General features: G+C 43.0%; 1 protein-coding gene across 2 annotated transcripts in view; it reads right to left on the reverse strand.

Annotated features, from left to right (window-relative positions):
- pde4dip (phosphodiesterase 4D interacting protein) overlaps window positions 1-17,053 on the reverse strand; it is a 417,345-nt gene that overhangs the window by 192,272 nt on the left and 208,020 nt on the right. For both annotated transcript variants that reach the window (XM_059984447.1, XM_059984446.1), the window contains one exon: window positions 16,072-16,148. In XM_059984447.1, coding sequence (XP_059840430.1) covers window positions 16,072-16,148 — 77 coding nt within the window. The remainder of the gene's footprint in view (window positions 1-16,071; window positions 16,149-17,053) is intronic.

Raw genomic sequence — 17,053 nt, forward strand, 5'->3', positions numbered from 1 at the left:
GGCAGTGCTTGCACGTTCTGGCCCACTGGTTGTTTGGATGGAGGGGTGCGCTAAGTTATGAGTGGAGTCGAAAACGCGTCGCCGCCAAGGTGCTGGGACGACGGGACAACATCACAGAGTAGGGTCCTCTCACCTGGGCCTAAGGGGAGGTCCTGGAGCTGCAAACCGGAGACTGCGGTTCTGTAACTCGTGATCTCCTTGCCTGCCTGCTGCGCCTCTGCCAGCGCCTCAAAGTCTACCCCTTGGGAAAGGGCATGATTGTTAGGGCAAGAGAGCGCGTCCGCCACGCCATTGTCCTTACCGGAGACGTGCCGGACATCCGTCGTGTTTTTGGAGATGTAGGACAGATGGCGCTGCCGGCGGGACGACCAGGGATCGGACACCTTCGTGAACGTAAAGGTAAGCGGCTTGTGGTCCGTGAACGCGGTGAAGGGCCTACCTTCTAAGAAGTACCTGAAATGCTGGATTGCCAGGTATAGCGCCAACAGTTCCCGGTCGAAAGCACTGTATTTGAGCTCAGGTGGCCGCAGGTGTTTGCTGAAAAACGCCAGGGGTTGCCAGCGACCCGCGATGAGTTGCTCCAGCACCCCACCGACTGCCGTGTTAGATGCATCTACAGTGAGGGCGGTAGGGACGTCCATTCTGGGGTGCACTAGCATCGCGGCGTTCGCCAAGGCTTCTTTCGTTTTAGTGAAAGCAGCGGCGGACTCCTCGTCCCAGGTAATGTCCTTGCCCGGACCCGACATCAGGGCGAACAGGGGGCGCATGATTCAGGCAGCTGAAGGGAGGAAGCAGTGGTAGAAATTGACCATACCTATGAATTCTTGGCCTTTGATTGTGGTGGGTCGGGGGAAATGGCGGACCGCGTCTACCTTAGCGGGCAGAGAGGTTGCCCCTAATCCTGTGGCCCAGGAAGTCGATGGTGTCGAGCCTGAACTGGCATTTGGCCGGGTTGATTGTTAGACTGTACTCACTCAGTCGGGCGTAGAGTTGACAGAGGTGGGACAGATGCTCCTGACGACTGCTGCTGGCCATGAGGATGTCATCCAAATAGATGAATGCGAAGTCCAGGTCGCGTCCCGCTGCATCCATTAACTGCTGGAACGTCTGTGCGGCATTCTTTAGGCCGAAAGGCATGCGGAGGAACTCGAAAAGGCCAAACGGGGTGATGAGAGCCGTTTTGGGGACGTCGTCAGGATGCATCGGGATCTGATGGTATCCCCGGACGAGGTCTACCTTGGAGAAGATCTGTGCGCCGTGCAGGTTTGCTGCAAAGTCCTGAATGTGCGGCACAGGGTAGCGGTCTGGTGTGGTAGCCTCGTTCAGCCTGCGGTAGTTGCCGCACAGTCTCCAGCCCCCTGTCGTTTTGGGTACCATGTGCAGGGGGGAGGCCCATGGGCTGTCGTACCGCCGGATGATCCCCAATTCCTCCATCCTCTTGAACTCCTCCTTCGCCAGTCGAAGCTTGTCTGGGGGAAGCCGCCGAGCACGGGCGTGGAGGCGTGGTCCCTGGGTCGGGATGTGATGCTGTACGCTGTGTCGGGGCATGGCTGCCGTGAACTGCGGTGCCAGAACCGATGGGAAATCCGCCAGGACTCTGGTGAAGTCATTGTCGGACAGCATGATGGAGTCAAGGTGTGGGGCTAGCAACTGGGCTTCACCCAGGGAGAACGTCTGAAAGGTCTCGGCGTGGACCAGTTTCTGCCTCGGCAGGTAGACCAGCAGGCTGTGAGCCCGCAAAAAATCCACACCCAGAAGCGGTTGGGCTACGGCGGCCAGTGTGAAGTCCCACGTGAACCGGCTGGAGCTTAACTATCTCTGCACCGTACGGGTGCCTTAGGTCCTTACTGTGCTGCTGGTCACGGCACTCGGGGGGGGAACGGGTTCTCAGTTGTGGGTGTCATAACTCGTCGGAGGTAAGACGCTGATCTCGGCACCGATGTCGACCAAAAGACGGCGTCCCGACCTCTTGTCCCACACATACAGGAGGCTATCCCGATGGCCAGCCGCCGTAGCCATCAGTGGTGGCTAGCCCTGGTGTTTCCCGGGAACTTGCAGGGCGGGCTACAGCGGCGGGCTTCTGTGCCCCACCGTTGGTGGTAGAAATACCATTGTTCGTTGGGCTCCCCACCCCTGCCTCTGGGGTTAGCAGGCTCTGTGGCCGGGCCTGGTCTGGTTTGCTGCTGGGAGCGTGGCCTGGTGATCTGTGCGATGGACGGCCCACTCACCTTCTTGGCGTTCCACAGCAAGTCCGCCCGGGCTGCCACCTTCCGGGGGTCGCTGAAATCCGCGTCAAACAGCAGCAGGCGTATGTCCTCGGGCAGCTGCTCCAGGAATGGCTGCTCAAACATGAGGCAGGGTGTGTGTCCGTCGGCCAGAGACAATATCTCATTCATTAAAGCCGATGGAGGTCTGTCTCCCAAGCCATCCAGGTGCAGTAAATGGGCAGCCTGCTCGCGCCGTGAGAGCCCGAAAGTCCTTATGAGCAGGGCTTTGAATTCTGTGTACTTGCCGTCCGCTGGGGGAGACTGTACGAACTCCTCAACCTGGGCCGCTGTGTCCTGGTCGAGGGAGCTCACCACATAGTAGTAACGTGTGTCCTCTGAGGTTATCTGCCGAACGTGGAATTGGGCTTCTGCTTGCTGGAACCAGAGGTGAGGTTGCAGTGCCCAGAAGCTTGGCAGTTTCAACGAAACCGCATGAACAGATGCGGCGTCGTCCATCTCCGGTCCAAAAATCGTTTGGACCGTCGGGGTCACTAATGGTAGCGGTGTGCTACACGCAGTGCTAAATTAACGACACGGAGTCGGTAAACTGCAGTTAAAGAAGATTTTATTCGAACTTCACAGCCTTGCTGTAAAGCCTCCCTGATCCCGCCCTCCCCGGGCGCGGATGCTGTAGGGGTACGTACTCACAAACCCCCGCAGGCTTTTCCCTTTGTTGGTGAAGCAGACCTGGCGCCCTTTTGGGACTGGCCTTTGTGCCGGTGCGCTGGCTATTTGTGAGCCGGTTCGAGTGCGCTAGAAAGTGGGTTGCCACAACTTGATACTTTTTGAGGTTGTAGCTGGTAAATCTGAATAAATAGTTATGCTGGAGAGCAACCAAGCCTTAATTTTACTGCTGGACGGCGAGAGGGAAACAGAGGAAGGAGGGGAGGCGTGAGAAGAGGGTGAGAAGAGGTGGAGAAGGGGGAGGAGAGGGGTGAGAGGGACCCAAATACACACAAGTAATAAATTGGCCAGTCCTAATACATACAGAATGAAAGAGCAAGTTATCTGAAATTGCTGAATTTAATACTGGCTCCCGCAAGCTATAAAGTACACACTTTCACTCAGTGTCAGCAAGACTGAGGAACTGATTGTGGACTTCAGGAAGAGCAAGTCCGGAGAACACACAAGTCCTCTTTGAGGAGTCAGCAGTGAAAAGGGTGAGCAGCTTCAAGTTCCTGGACGTCAGCATCTCAACATTCTGAGCCCAACACATTGATACAGTTACAAAGAAGCCAAGCCAGTGATTCTACATCATTAGGAGCTCGAGGAAATTTTGTATATCACCAAAGGCCCTTTAAAATTTCTATAGTTGTACAAAGGAGAGCACTCTGACTGGCTGTGACATGGGCTGGTATGGAGCCTCTAATACACTGGATTGCAAGAGGAGGAAGAGGATCATAACCCAGCCAGCTCCATCGGGAGCACAAACCTCCCCACCACAAGGACATCTTCAAGAGATGGTAACTCAAGAAGGCGGCATCCATCATTAAGGACCCTTGCCATCTGGGACACATCCTCTTCTCCTTACTACCATCAGCGAGGAGGCACAAGAGCCTGAAGACTCAACTATTTAGGAACAGCTTCTTCCCCTTTACCATCAGCGTTTTGGACAGTCCATGAACACTGCTTCGTAACTCCATTTGTTTGCACTGTTTATTTATGTTTGTAATTTGTAGATTCTTATGTCTTTGCACTACAATGCCACTACAAAACAATAAACCTCGGTGGTAATAAATCTGGTTCTGAGACAAATTACGAGGTGTTGTCCCCTGAACTCACATTGGACCACGTAGTAACAGTACTGGTGGCCACGCCCAGAGAGGTCAGAATGGACGGGGCGTGATGAATTTAAAACAGCAGGCAACCGGAAACCCAATGTCACTCCTACTGTCTGAACATAAATATTTTGCAAAACACTCACACAATGCATGTTTGGTTTCTCTAATGTACAGAAGGCCACTTTGTGAATGTAAGATGCAGTTTTCTTGATGGCAGCAAGTGAATCACTGCCACACCTGTAAAAGCTGTTCCAGTGAAGTTCCTGTAACTTGTGCAATGTTTCACAATGGCACAGCTTCAAACCTGGGCCTTCAACATTTATTTCCTCCTGTTAGGGGCAAAGTACAGTGGATTCCAGTTAATTGGGACACATTGGGGACAGTACATTTTGGTCCAAGTAAGCAGATGCCCCAATTAGCTTAAGTTTTATGGAAATAATTGAAAAGATATTTTTAAAAAAACACCTTTTTTAGTATCTTTAAACTTAATATAATAATTTACTGAGTAGCAAATTATGCATTTAAATGAAGCAAATAACAAATTAGAATACTGCTGATGTTACTACAGTGCTATAAAAATGTGTATTAGTTCCTAATAAATTATCATATTGGGCAGTATATCATATATGAATTATTGTATGGGGTATCCAGGGAGGAGTAGCACTTCTGGTGAAGGGGCTTATCATGTCCATTCTGGGGCAGCTTACTCAACTTTGGTCCCCACTGGACTCTCAGCTCTCACCTGTGGCTCCAAGTAGTTGTTTGTATGTGATAGTGACCACACCTGATGCACTGCTTCGACAGGCAGAATAAACCAGGTGAGGTTAGCTAGTGGGCCTCATACTCTAGTGAAATAGAGGACGTGTCTGCCCTAGCATGTGAAGTCAGCTCCAATGGACTGGGTGGATGAGATCGACAATGAGATCCAATGGCCAAGAAGGTGGTTTGGCAATTCTTTGAGAAGAGTGAAGGCATGATAGTGCACAGAAGTTGCCATGGTTATCCATTGTAATCAGGGAAGACCCCAGTTTCTGATGACTATTCATACCAATGGACCCAGACATGAGAGGCTGAGTGAGTGGAACTGTCCCAGTGCAACAACATTTCCACTTTTAAAGTTCTTCTGCATAAGTTTCACTGCCATTGTCAGTTATGACGGACAACTAACACATTGTCATTTTCTTTTGATTGACAGTAAATGAGCAAAGTCAGTGCAGACACCTACTGTAGATAACGAACTGTCTTCATACAGTGCTTTTGACAACTGCATCCTCCATTTTCATTGTCCTAACTTGTTAAAATAGTGAAATTGTTCAATTTTCACTCCCAGCTGTTTCTGGCTTCACCAAGCCTGAAAGCTTGAAAACGCAAATAGCAAAACAATTCTATATGGTCTTACTGCTTACTTCTCGTCAACTATCAGTGACAAAAATCATTGCTTTTTGAACATAAATACAAGCAAGTGACTCTATTTAAAAACTGTTCACTCTAAGCACGCTGTAGTGTCTAAGGGCAACACAAGTTCGTGCAACTTGCGTAGTTAGAAATTGTTTGGCAACAGTATCCCGTCCCAGTTAAGTGACATAGCATCCCAAATAAACAAAGGGAATCCCTACTATTTTTTCAATTAGTTTTAGTTCTTTAAGAGATATCCCAAAGAACCAGCTGCCCTGATTAACCAACATCCCAATTAAATATTTCTTTTATTGACATTTAACACAAAGCTAAACAATAGCGAAATCACCAGAATGTATTGTTGCAGACTCAGGCAATGTTTTGCCAACATGGTTTCACAACGGATTTGCCAGGAATATAGAATAATATTGTATAATTATTTGAAACGTCCTTCAAGCAAGTATGCCTGAGCTGAATGAATGACGTTTATCTGTGAAAGGAGAAAGCTATGTCTGCCATGTGATCCACCAATGGTAAATGATACTAAGTGCTAATATCAGAGTTCAGATTTTATAAACAAAAATACAATCTCAAATTAATTTCCTGCTCCATAATTAACTTGACATCTCCTTTAAACCAACTTTACTTCTAAAAGTAAAATCAACTTGGGGGCTTCAGTCAAGTAATTAGGGAGTAAATGCATAGTCCAGACCAGCAAAAGTTTATTGCACAATCTATGCTTTGTTAGCTGATACTAGCTGCAATGTTGTTATAGTATGTGCGCTGAATTAAAGCAGGATCATGTTTGTCAATGGCGTTCATTATACAGAAACCAACCCGGAGTCAGCTGCTTCATGGAGTAGAAAAGTTTGGGAGAATACAGTATCTAGTTTAATAATTGTATCAATAACAAAAGCTTATTGATTGACACAAAACATATATTTATGCAACTGGAACCCCCACTTTCATAGGTGAAATCGAAATTCAATGTTCACAATTTTGGTCTCCACCTTTAAGGAAAATATATTTTACCTTGGTGCTGATGAAGCAAAGTTCATGACATTGACTGCCAAGATAGAGGTTACATTAAAAGGAAATACTGAAAAGACTGGGTCTTCACTCCCTGGTGCTTTGAGGAATAAGAGTGATTTTATGAGAGGGTGAATGGTGTGAGCAAATTTTCCCCAGCAAGGTAAGTTAGGATGAGGGAGTAAATTTAGAATAAGGGATTGATTGAGCTAAGATGGAATTTCACTATTTAAGATGGAGTTGTGAATCTTTGAAATTCTCAACTAGCTGCTACATGTATCTTTTTTGGACTAAATTTTCATGGATCAGGTGGGAATCTAGAGTTGAGGCCTAAGAGCATATCTGCCATTTGTTTACTGAATGTGGAAGTAGCTTTGAAGGCCCATTATTCCTCTGCTAATGTCCTGGCCTCTCCCCACAGTAAAAGATATTAGTACAGACCTCAAAGGCAGGTGGAGGATGGAAAGTGTGCCCTTGAATTCCCGGGAATTGTTCACAGGGGTTCAGACCCTAGTAGTATCTTTTTTGCCTAAATCCTTAAAAGTTTATTGATTAGAACATTACAAGACACAGTGAAAAAGTATTATGGATAATGAAGATGACTATCTAAAATCTGTATTGATAAGAAGACGCGATGAAAATGAAGTAATACGTTTAATAGGCTCCAGCATAGCAATTATCTGTACTATTCATCTGATTTTGTAACTTGGGCCATAGTTTAAAATATATATTTCTGTAAATCCTCCATCCATATGAGAGAGGAATAATTCTGAACTGTGCAGCACATAACAGTTCCACAAGAGGGTGCAAAAACCATATACATTCAGTATGGTGTCTAAGTTATGAGATTATTTTTTTTCCATACAGTTTGTTTAAAAATGAAACTCTAATTGAAAATTGAATTAAATTTCTGATCTTGAGATGTCCTTTAAAAATAAGACAATTTCTACTCAGTAATTTAATCTAGTTCTAAGTAGACATGCCAGATGATGGGTGAGTTAGTCTTCCTATCTGCGGCCTCAGGAAGGGTCATTGAATTTGGTCAGACTCTTGAGCATGCTGCAGTGTTTCTGTGCATTTGTCATTCAGCTGACTAATGTGCTTTTTCACAAAATTCTAAAAAATTTAAGTTTCAAAACCAGAACTGGAAATGCAAAGTGTGAGAAAGCCGACTAAGTTTAAAAGATTAATTTAAACATCAAATACATGACAGTGATAAGGTTTTGCAAACAGCTATTTCCTGACCACTGTCAGACTATGAAGTTTATCATGACAATTAAGGGGAATTATATTGTGACATTGTCAGCAAAAAGCAGCATGAACAAGTGAACTAACAAAATGTTCAACAAAACTGAATGAAGAATGCTTTCTGATATTTGCAGAGCCCAAATGAAAAACCACAGATTAAAACCTTTTCTTCAAGCCCCAGAGAGAGAAATAAACAGATGCAAAGAAAGATAGGAAAAAAATCAATCAGAATCTTTTAAAATAACCTCCAATAATTAAAAGCTGAAGAAACAAGCATACAACACTGATAAAAGGAGGTGTCAGCGTCAGAAAAATGTTTTCATTGTATTTAAGATTCACCAGGCTGTGAATTATTCACTGTCACTTAAATGGACAAGCCTAACATTTTATGGCCTTGTGTAATGGGTAATAAGTGACTAAATATAGTAATAGCCTTCTTGCTGAAAGCCTCACAATTTTCCTTACTGCAAGATATAGACCATTATTTCCACAGTAATGAATTGTAAAGAGTGTCAGAACTAGTAATAAGCATTATTACTGTATGTCCAATCCACCAGATGGTGCCAGGCATTCTCAAGAACAACTATGTTCAGATATTTCTAAATGTAGATTATAGACCTATTACTCACTATTTATTTGAGTATGATTCCATGACCCATGAGAGTTCTGAGCATATATACACCATGCGAATGTTATAGAGTACCAGAAATAGAATTTAAACTTTCTGTCCATTGTTTGTACTTGCTGCCAAACTAAGTTTTCTCAGTATGAAGCCTGGTAATTGGAATTGGTCTCTGCACAATCTTGCTGCACCAGCAAATTAATTCATATAAATTACAATCTGAGCTTTTCCACCTATGGTTCTGGAATCTGTGCTTGGAAGGAAGCAAGACATTTCATGCCAGTTGTGTTTCATCTTGCATTGGTATGAGTCTAGAGTTGTACTCTAGCCTAGTGTTTGGGAAAAGAGAAAAAGACCTGTGACGCAAAATCTAGATACTCATGCACACTCCCATTATGTTTAAAATACGGTGTTTAGTGGAAGGAGTTGTGGTCAGCTGGACAATAGTATCCTTAGCTAAATGAACTGAGAATATCTTTCTCAAGCAGGTATCTGCAGTTCAGATAAGCAATGGGACACCTGAACACTCTTGGAATGAGCAAGCAGATCCACCGCAGTAATATTTAAACAATTGCAGCACACACTGAATTCCAACATGTAACCAAATGTCGGTTGCACACTGTGTATCGTAAATTCTGACTGGAAGTGAGAAAATCAGGAGATAGCCATCTTAAAAGAATGCTTCCAAGAGGAAAAACAACCCAGATGGATCAGATTAAGATTTTGATCTCACCAGCTAACTGATCAGTAGAATTTTCCAGGGACATTGATTGAACAAGCCTCCTGCTGTAGTGGAGCCAACCTGCAGGACTAATGGGAAAATTTCCACCTATCCTTCCTCCACTCCCGAAAGAAGCTCACTCCAATCTCAGTTAACAAACTATTGTACACAAATAAGTTCTTCATAGTCTACCATATTGCAAGGTAGCAAATGATGGTCAATTAGCTTGCAAAATAAACAAGAGAATTGATCTTCCACTTAAACCAGCAAAACAAAGGCCTTTTACCAACTTGCTCCTGCTACATAACATCATTCTCCAACAACAATGGTGTATGGAAAGCCTTGGGAAAGCATGAATCACTTCCCACATACTGAGAGCTACCTGAGTGAAAGCAGCAGTGAAATTCATCATTGACATCAGTGCTCCAGACTAGCTTGTGGCAATTTAAAGAAGAGCATAGGCAGATCAATACCTTTAAATCAACTCAAAGCTTATTGGCTTTTGAGAAGCAGTGATGCCTTCCTCCTGTAAGTTTCTGACACACTGACTTCCTATTGCAGGCAAAATCACCTCAAATTCTGCCAGATCGGCTGGGAGGATAAGTGAACCAATGTCAGCATCCTTTCCAGCATTGAGACTCCAATTACACTCCTCTGGCCCTGACGGGTAAGCCATATGATTTACATGTTTGACAGCAGACTCCCAAAACAGGCATTCTATTCTAGGCTATTCATGGCAATATATTACCAGGAGAACACAGTAAACAGGTCAAGGATGTTAATCAGAGCCCCCTTGTGTCATTAACACTCAAAATGGAGAAGGGCATTCATAGTGCAATTAAGAAAATAGTATAAATGTAGATTGGCGAAAAAACAGGATGCTAAAATAGGATGTAAGACACGAAAACAATGAAAAGACCAACAAGAGAAATTATGGTTCCTTACAACAGGAGACATGAGGATTTATAAACACAAGAGATCCTGCAGATGCTGGAAACCCACAGCAATGCACACAAAATGCTGAATGAACTCTGCAAGTTAGGCAGCACCTATGGAGAGGAATAAACAGTCAACGTCTGGGGCTGAGATGCTTCATCAGGACTGGAAATGAATGGGGAAAAGGAGTAACAATATAGCAAAGCAATTAAACAATTCCTTTGTGCCTGTCTTTACAGAGGACACAAAGAAGTCTGCTTTGGATTCCAGAGAAGAAAGGGTCTTGTGATAATGAGAAATTAAAGGAACTAAATATTATTTTTTTAAAAAGTGCCAGAGAACGTGGTGATGCTGCACATCATAAATCCCAATGGCTCAGTGACTTACATCCCAAAGTTTTGAAATAAGTGACTGTGGATAAAGTGAGTACTCTGTTATCATAAGACGATAAGATATAGGAGCAGAAGTAGGCATTTGGTCCATCGAGTCTGCTCTGCCATTCAATCATGGGCTGATCTCCTTCTTCCTGTCATCTCCAGTCCCCTACTTTCACCCCTTACCCTTTGATGCCCTGTCTAATCAAGAACCTATCTATCTCTGCCTTAAATACACCCAATGACTTGGCCTCCACAGCTGCTTGTGGCAACAAATTCCACAGATTTACCACCCTCTGACTAAAGTAATTTCTCCACACCTCTTTTCTAAAAGGACGTCCTTCAATCCTGAAGTCATGCCCTCTTGTCCTAGAGTACCCTACCATGGGAAATAATTTTGCCATATCTGATCCGTTCAGTCCTTTTAACATTCGGAATATTTCAATGAGATCCCCCCTCATTCTCCTGAACTCCAGGGAATACAGCCCAAGAGCTGCCAGACTTTCCTTATATGGTAACCCTTTCATTCCTGGAATCATTCTCATGAATCTTCTCTGAACGTTCTCCAATGTCAGTATATCCTTTCTAAAATAAGGAGCACAAAACTGCACACAATACTCCAAGTGTGGTCTCACGCATTCCTAATAGAGCCTCAACATCACATTCCTACTCTTATATTCTATACCTCTAGAAATGAATGCCAACATTGCATTTGCCTTCTTCACCACTGACTCAACCTGGAGGTTAACCTTTATGGTATCTTACACAAGGACTCCCAAGTCTCTTTGTATCTCTGTATTTTGAATTCTCTCCCCATCAAAATAATATTCTTCCCATTTATTTCTTCTACCAAAGTGCATGACCATGCACTTTCCAACATTGTATTTCATTTGCCACTTTGCCCATTTCCCTAAAATATCTGTCTTTCTGCAGGCTCTCTATTTCCTCAATACTACCCACTCCTCCACCTATCTTTGTATCATCAGCAAATTTAGCCACAAATCCTTTAATACCATAGTTCAAATCATTGACATGCACTGTAAAAAGCAGCGGTCCCAACACCAACCCCTGTGGAACTCTGTTGGTAACCAGCAGCCAGCCAGAATAGGATCCTTTTATTCCCAATCTCTGTTTTCTGTTGACCAGCCGATGCTCCACTCATGCTAGTAACTTCCCTGTAATTCCATGGGCTCTTATCTTGCTAAGCAGCCTCATGTGTGGCACCTTGTCAAAGGCCTTCTGAAAATCCAAGTATACCACGTCTACTGCATCTCCCTTGTCTACCTTGCTTGCAATTTCCTCAAATTATCTTCAGTCCCTGATGTCATGCAGAGCTAATTAAGCTAGTAACACCTAATTCCATGTGGTCCACACCCCTCCATTATCTGAATATTCATGTGCCTACCTAAGAGCCTTTTAAATGCACCTGTCATATCTGCCTCCACTAGCAGCCTTGGCAGCCAGTTCCTAGAGAAATCCCTTTAAGATTGCTTCTGCATACCTTAAACCTATGTCCTTTTCATTTTTATATTCCTACCAAGGCAAAAAGATTCCGATTATGTACCCTGAATATGCCTCTTATCATTTCATATACCTCTATCAAATACATCTCAGGAAAACAAACCCTAACTATCAAAATTCTCCCATGATTAATGCCAGGCAACATCCCGTGAACTTTGCTACACTCTCTCCAGCAGAGCCATGCTTCGCGTGGTTTAACCAGTGTTCCGTAAAATTACAGCATAACATCCCAACTTTTAAAGTCTGTGTCATGACCAATGATGGCAAACATGCCATATATTTTCCTCAATACCCTATCTACCTGTGTTGTTATTTCCAAGAAACTATAGACTTGAATTCCAAGGTCCCTCTGAGCATCAACACTCCTTTGCACCTGACCATTTAGTGTATATAGCCTATCTGTACATGACTTTCTAAAATGCACCACCATGCATTTGCCATCTGCCAATGCTCCAGCCATCATCATATATCCTGCTGTAGCTTCAGATAATCTTCCTCAATATTTACAATACCAGCAAGCTTTGTGTCATCTGCAAACTTACTTTTACACCCAAATTGCTAATATATTGTATAACACAAACAAAGGTCCCGGCACTGATCCTTATGGTACTATACTGGTCATAGACTTCCAATCAGAGAACCCCAACGCTAACACTTCTACCCTCTGCCTCCTATCAACAAACCAGTTTTGAATCCAATTAGCCTTGTATCCCATGTGCATTAACCTTCTGGAGCAGCCTACCATGTGCAATCTTGTTACAAGACTTGTCTATTGCCCTGGCATCACTAATCTTCCTAGTTACCTCCTCAGTCAAATTTTAAGGCAGGATATGTCCTGCAGAAAGCCATGCCAAATTTCTCTGATCATTCTTTGCCTTTTCAAATGTATAAAAATCTGATCCCTTAGGATTTTCTCCAATAATTTCCCTATCACTGACGTAAGATTTACTGTAGCAACCAGTTGTCCCATGCAAATAATGGAACAACATTAGCTATCCTCCAGTCTTCTGGCATCTTACCTGTGGCTAACAAAGATTTAAAGATCCCTTTCTTGCTTCCAATAGTAACCTAGCATAGATCTCATCCAGTCTTAGATTTATTAACCTTTATAGATCTCGTGACATCTAACATTTCCTGCTTCTTTATACTGACTTTCTCCAGATTATCCTCAAACTCACAGACTACAACAGCTATTCTGAGTGAATCTCCACTCACACTCCTTTCTCATCTCCACTGTATCTGTTATCAAGGTGAGGCCTTCCATTCCATTCCTTTTTCAGGCAACGTCCTTCTCCTCACTGTAGTCAATGGAGCTCTCCCCTACATCTCTTCCATTTCCATACCTCTCCTTCCCTCAGACAGAACAGGGATAGTGTTCCCTTGGTCCTTACTTTTCACTCTACCAGCCTCCACATCCAGCAAGTCATTCTCTGATATTTCCACCAACTAAAACATGATCTGATCACAGCATGTATTTCCCCACCCACCCCTGACTGCTTTCATAGGGACCACAAACGCTTAGTTCACTCCCCCTCCCCGGACACTTCCCCTACAACCGTGGGAGGTATGACATTTGTCTCTGCAGCTCCTCCTTCACCACCATCCAGGGACCTAAACAGTCCAGCTGAGGTAGGTATTCACATGTACCTCCTTCAGCCTTGTCTACTCTCAATACGGCACCCTCTTCTATCGGTGAGACCACACACAGACGAGGCAACCTCAATGCCAAACACCTATTCACCACGTCCATCTGGAACTTCTGGTTGCAACCTATTTTAATTGCTCACCCCCCCTCCCAATCCAGCCTGTCTATTCTTGGCCTCCTTCACTGCCAGGTTGAGGTCAAATGCAAACTAAAGGAACAGCAGCTCATATTCCGCTCTGACTGTCTCATCTAACCATGCACTGTCACATATATTCTTCTTTCCAAATCCACCCTCCAGACCCCCCTATCACCAAGTTTCTTTCCCATCCTCTTCTTATTCCATTTGACAATCACCCACACAGTCCCTCACTCTGGGTCCCCTTCTCCACTGGTACCATTTGCTCACCCAACCTCCATTTTTTGAATTCTCTCACTTTTATCAAGATTCCACCATCTGCAGCCCTCTATTGCCACCACCTATCACTGTCCAGCCTCAGTTGCTATTTCCATCCTTCACTCCATCATCCAATCTGCTCTACACCTGGATCTGCTTATTGTTTACCAGCTTTTGGCCCACCCCTTCCCCTCACTGGTTACTACTCTCTCCACACCCATAACTGTGTGGCTAGGCACAGCTCAAACAAGATCTATAAATCTGTCAGTGACACAACTGTTGTTGGCAGAATCGCACATGGTAATAAGGAAACATATAAGATCAGATATAAGAAACATATGAGACAGATCAGTTGGTTGAGCGGTGTCACAACAACAACTTTGCACTTAACATTCGTAAGACCAAAGAACTGATTGTGGACTTCAGGAAGGGAAGTCAAGGGAACACACATCGAGGGTTCACCAGTGGAAAGGGAGAACAGTTTCTTGGGTGTCGACATCTTTGAAGATCTTTCTCAGGCCCAATGTATTGACACAATTACAAAGAAGGCACGTAACCTGCTATCGTTTGTTTGAAGGATGACCTGGGGCCACAATAACTTTTTTGGTACTTTCAGAGAAATAGAGAAAAGGAAATTATAAAGTGCAATGAAACTATTTATGTGGTACTTCAGAAACCTCACAATCTTTATATGGTTTTCTATCCCTGGGGAAATATATTAGTTTGTTTATTGGTGTGCCCACAACTGAAAATATATTCACCACAAAGAGAAACTTGACAACAATCTGCTTTATTCATTACACATCACTCCAGAAGTTGTAAGTACTATGGGCTGCACTTTCACAACTCATGTGGTTGCCACATCAGATTTAGATCAAGTAATGTTCCCTGTTGAATGCTTCTTTTAAGTATAGCGTGAAAAGACATCTTTGGGTACTCCCTCAGACATTGTGATTTTATACTGAAGATCCAAATGTAGATTTCATGTAATTACTCCCATATTTACATTATATCACTGTTGAAAGACAATCAAATGTTTAGAGAACAAATCAGGCATGGGATGAATTACTCTACTAGTCTGGATGACTGCAGCTTCAACAACGACAGAAACCAGATAAAACAAATAATTTAATTAGTGAACCAGTCCTAATATCCTTTTTTTGTTGGCATAGAATGGCTGCAGTATGTATCATCTATAAAATTTACCGTAGTTATTTGTCCAGGCAACTCTGACCGTCCCTCCCAACCCCATGACCATTATTCCTAAGTAGGAAAGGGGCAGTGGGTGTTCAGAAACACCACTAACTGCAGGTTCTCATCAACTTGCATGCTATCTAATCTGAAAATATATTGCTGGCCCTTTCAAGAAGGCAGTTCCAAGACAATTGCTGTATGCCCAGATCCTCTACTCACCCACTAATCACTCAGCACTAACCTTCCCACTTGTGAACTTCAAAGCTCTTCCCCATCCACAAATCCAACTTCAACTTCAAACCTACACCTTCTGATTCACCCCGGTCTTTTTAATTTACATAGAGTCCATGAACTCCACTAAAAACACGATAATCATCCTTCTCTTCCCCTGCCAGTCAATAGATTAGTAATGTGACTGTGGGTTCCTCTCCACCATCACATCTAGGTGAATGGCAAAAAGGAATAAAGCCTGCTCGGTGGCCTCAGAATATATGTATGTTTTCAGCCACATGATGGTGAGTTACTGGCGTGCCCTGCTTCAACAACCTAATACACCTGATGAGGCACACTAGAATTTCTGGACACACAGTCTCTGAAGGACAGATTTAGATGGTTACCTGGCGCATGGTAACATACTGTAGGTTCATTATTCATATCAATAATAGTATTTAACTTGTATACTATGGAGGATTTTTATTAACAAAGAAAACAAAATTGCAATTTGTTCCTCCAGTCTTTCATATGGAGCAGCTAGTGCAGAAACAAATATCACTGTGATGACTGTACGCTCTAGTATCAATTTTTTGGTGACAATAAAGTATTTGTATTGTAGCCTGTTCAAACAAATATAACCCTAGAGGACATCATGATAGAATTATTTTTCAGTAACTGCAAACTTTATGACACGCATAATAAATCATGTGGAAACAATATTTGTGACTTACGTGGCTTTCTCAAGTTGCCCTGCTTTTACATTCAATTCTCGTTTCAGGCTCTCCACTTCAACTTTCAGCTCGATGTTCTGAAAAGTAAATGATTTGATGAGCTTTGATAATTGAAGAACGACAAAAGGATTCACATTTACCTTAAATCTTTTATGACCTCAAGGTATCCTAAAGTGCTTTACAACCATGTATGTACGTTCAACGTATTAACATTGTAGTAATTTTGTAAATTTGGTAGTCAATTTGTCCCAAAAAAGCAGTGATGAATCCCGAGGTTATTTATTGTTGGTCATGTTGTTTAAGGGATAAACCTTGGTGAGAAAACTGTGACTGATTATATTTCCAAGACAAAATTAATTCTGACTTGGAGAAGCACATGCTAATCAGAATCAAAACAAAGTGGTTGGAAGCAAATCATGCTTGATTGAATTCCTTAATGAAAAAGAAAGTTTTCAGGTTGTGCACAGATGTTTTATAGTTTGTGGAAATATAGCAAAAATATGGATTGTTCTCATTGGAGCACAAAAGTTACAAAGCCAATAAAGATATATGATGTAGTGAGAAACACATTCATTCATTGGTTGTCCAAAGCTGAAATTTAAAATAATTGACTCAAGAACTGGAGATAAAATTTCTGTACACTGGAATTGTCAACATCTGAACACACTCCTTGAACAAATAATTAAGTTAGATACAGTAGAACTTTTTTATTAGTTTTTTTATACATTTTACAAATTTAAAAAACCCCAAATCAGAATGAGGAACATTAATACGATACAGTAGAACTTTTAAGAAATATATTAAAAATGCAAAGAAAAACTTGCAGATTTAGGGTAAAACCTGAAGTATGGCCCTAAATTGTACATCTGTTTTAACAAGGCACAAAGCAGCAGGTCTTAGAGTCTCCTATGCAACAAATGTTGTGATTCTATCCTTGGACAAACTCCCACAATCTTCTTCAAATAAAGGATCCAAGAGGGCA

The sequence above is a fragment of the Hypanus sabinus genome, chromosome 11 (genome assembly GCF_030144855.1).
Source record: "Hypanus sabinus isolate sHypSab1 chromosome 11, sHypSab1.hap1, whole genome shotgun sequence".
In the NCBI taxonomy this organism is placed as follows: domain Eukaryota; kingdom Metazoa; phylum Chordata; class Chondrichthyes; order Myliobatiformes; family Dasyatidae; genus Hypanus; species Hypanus sabinus.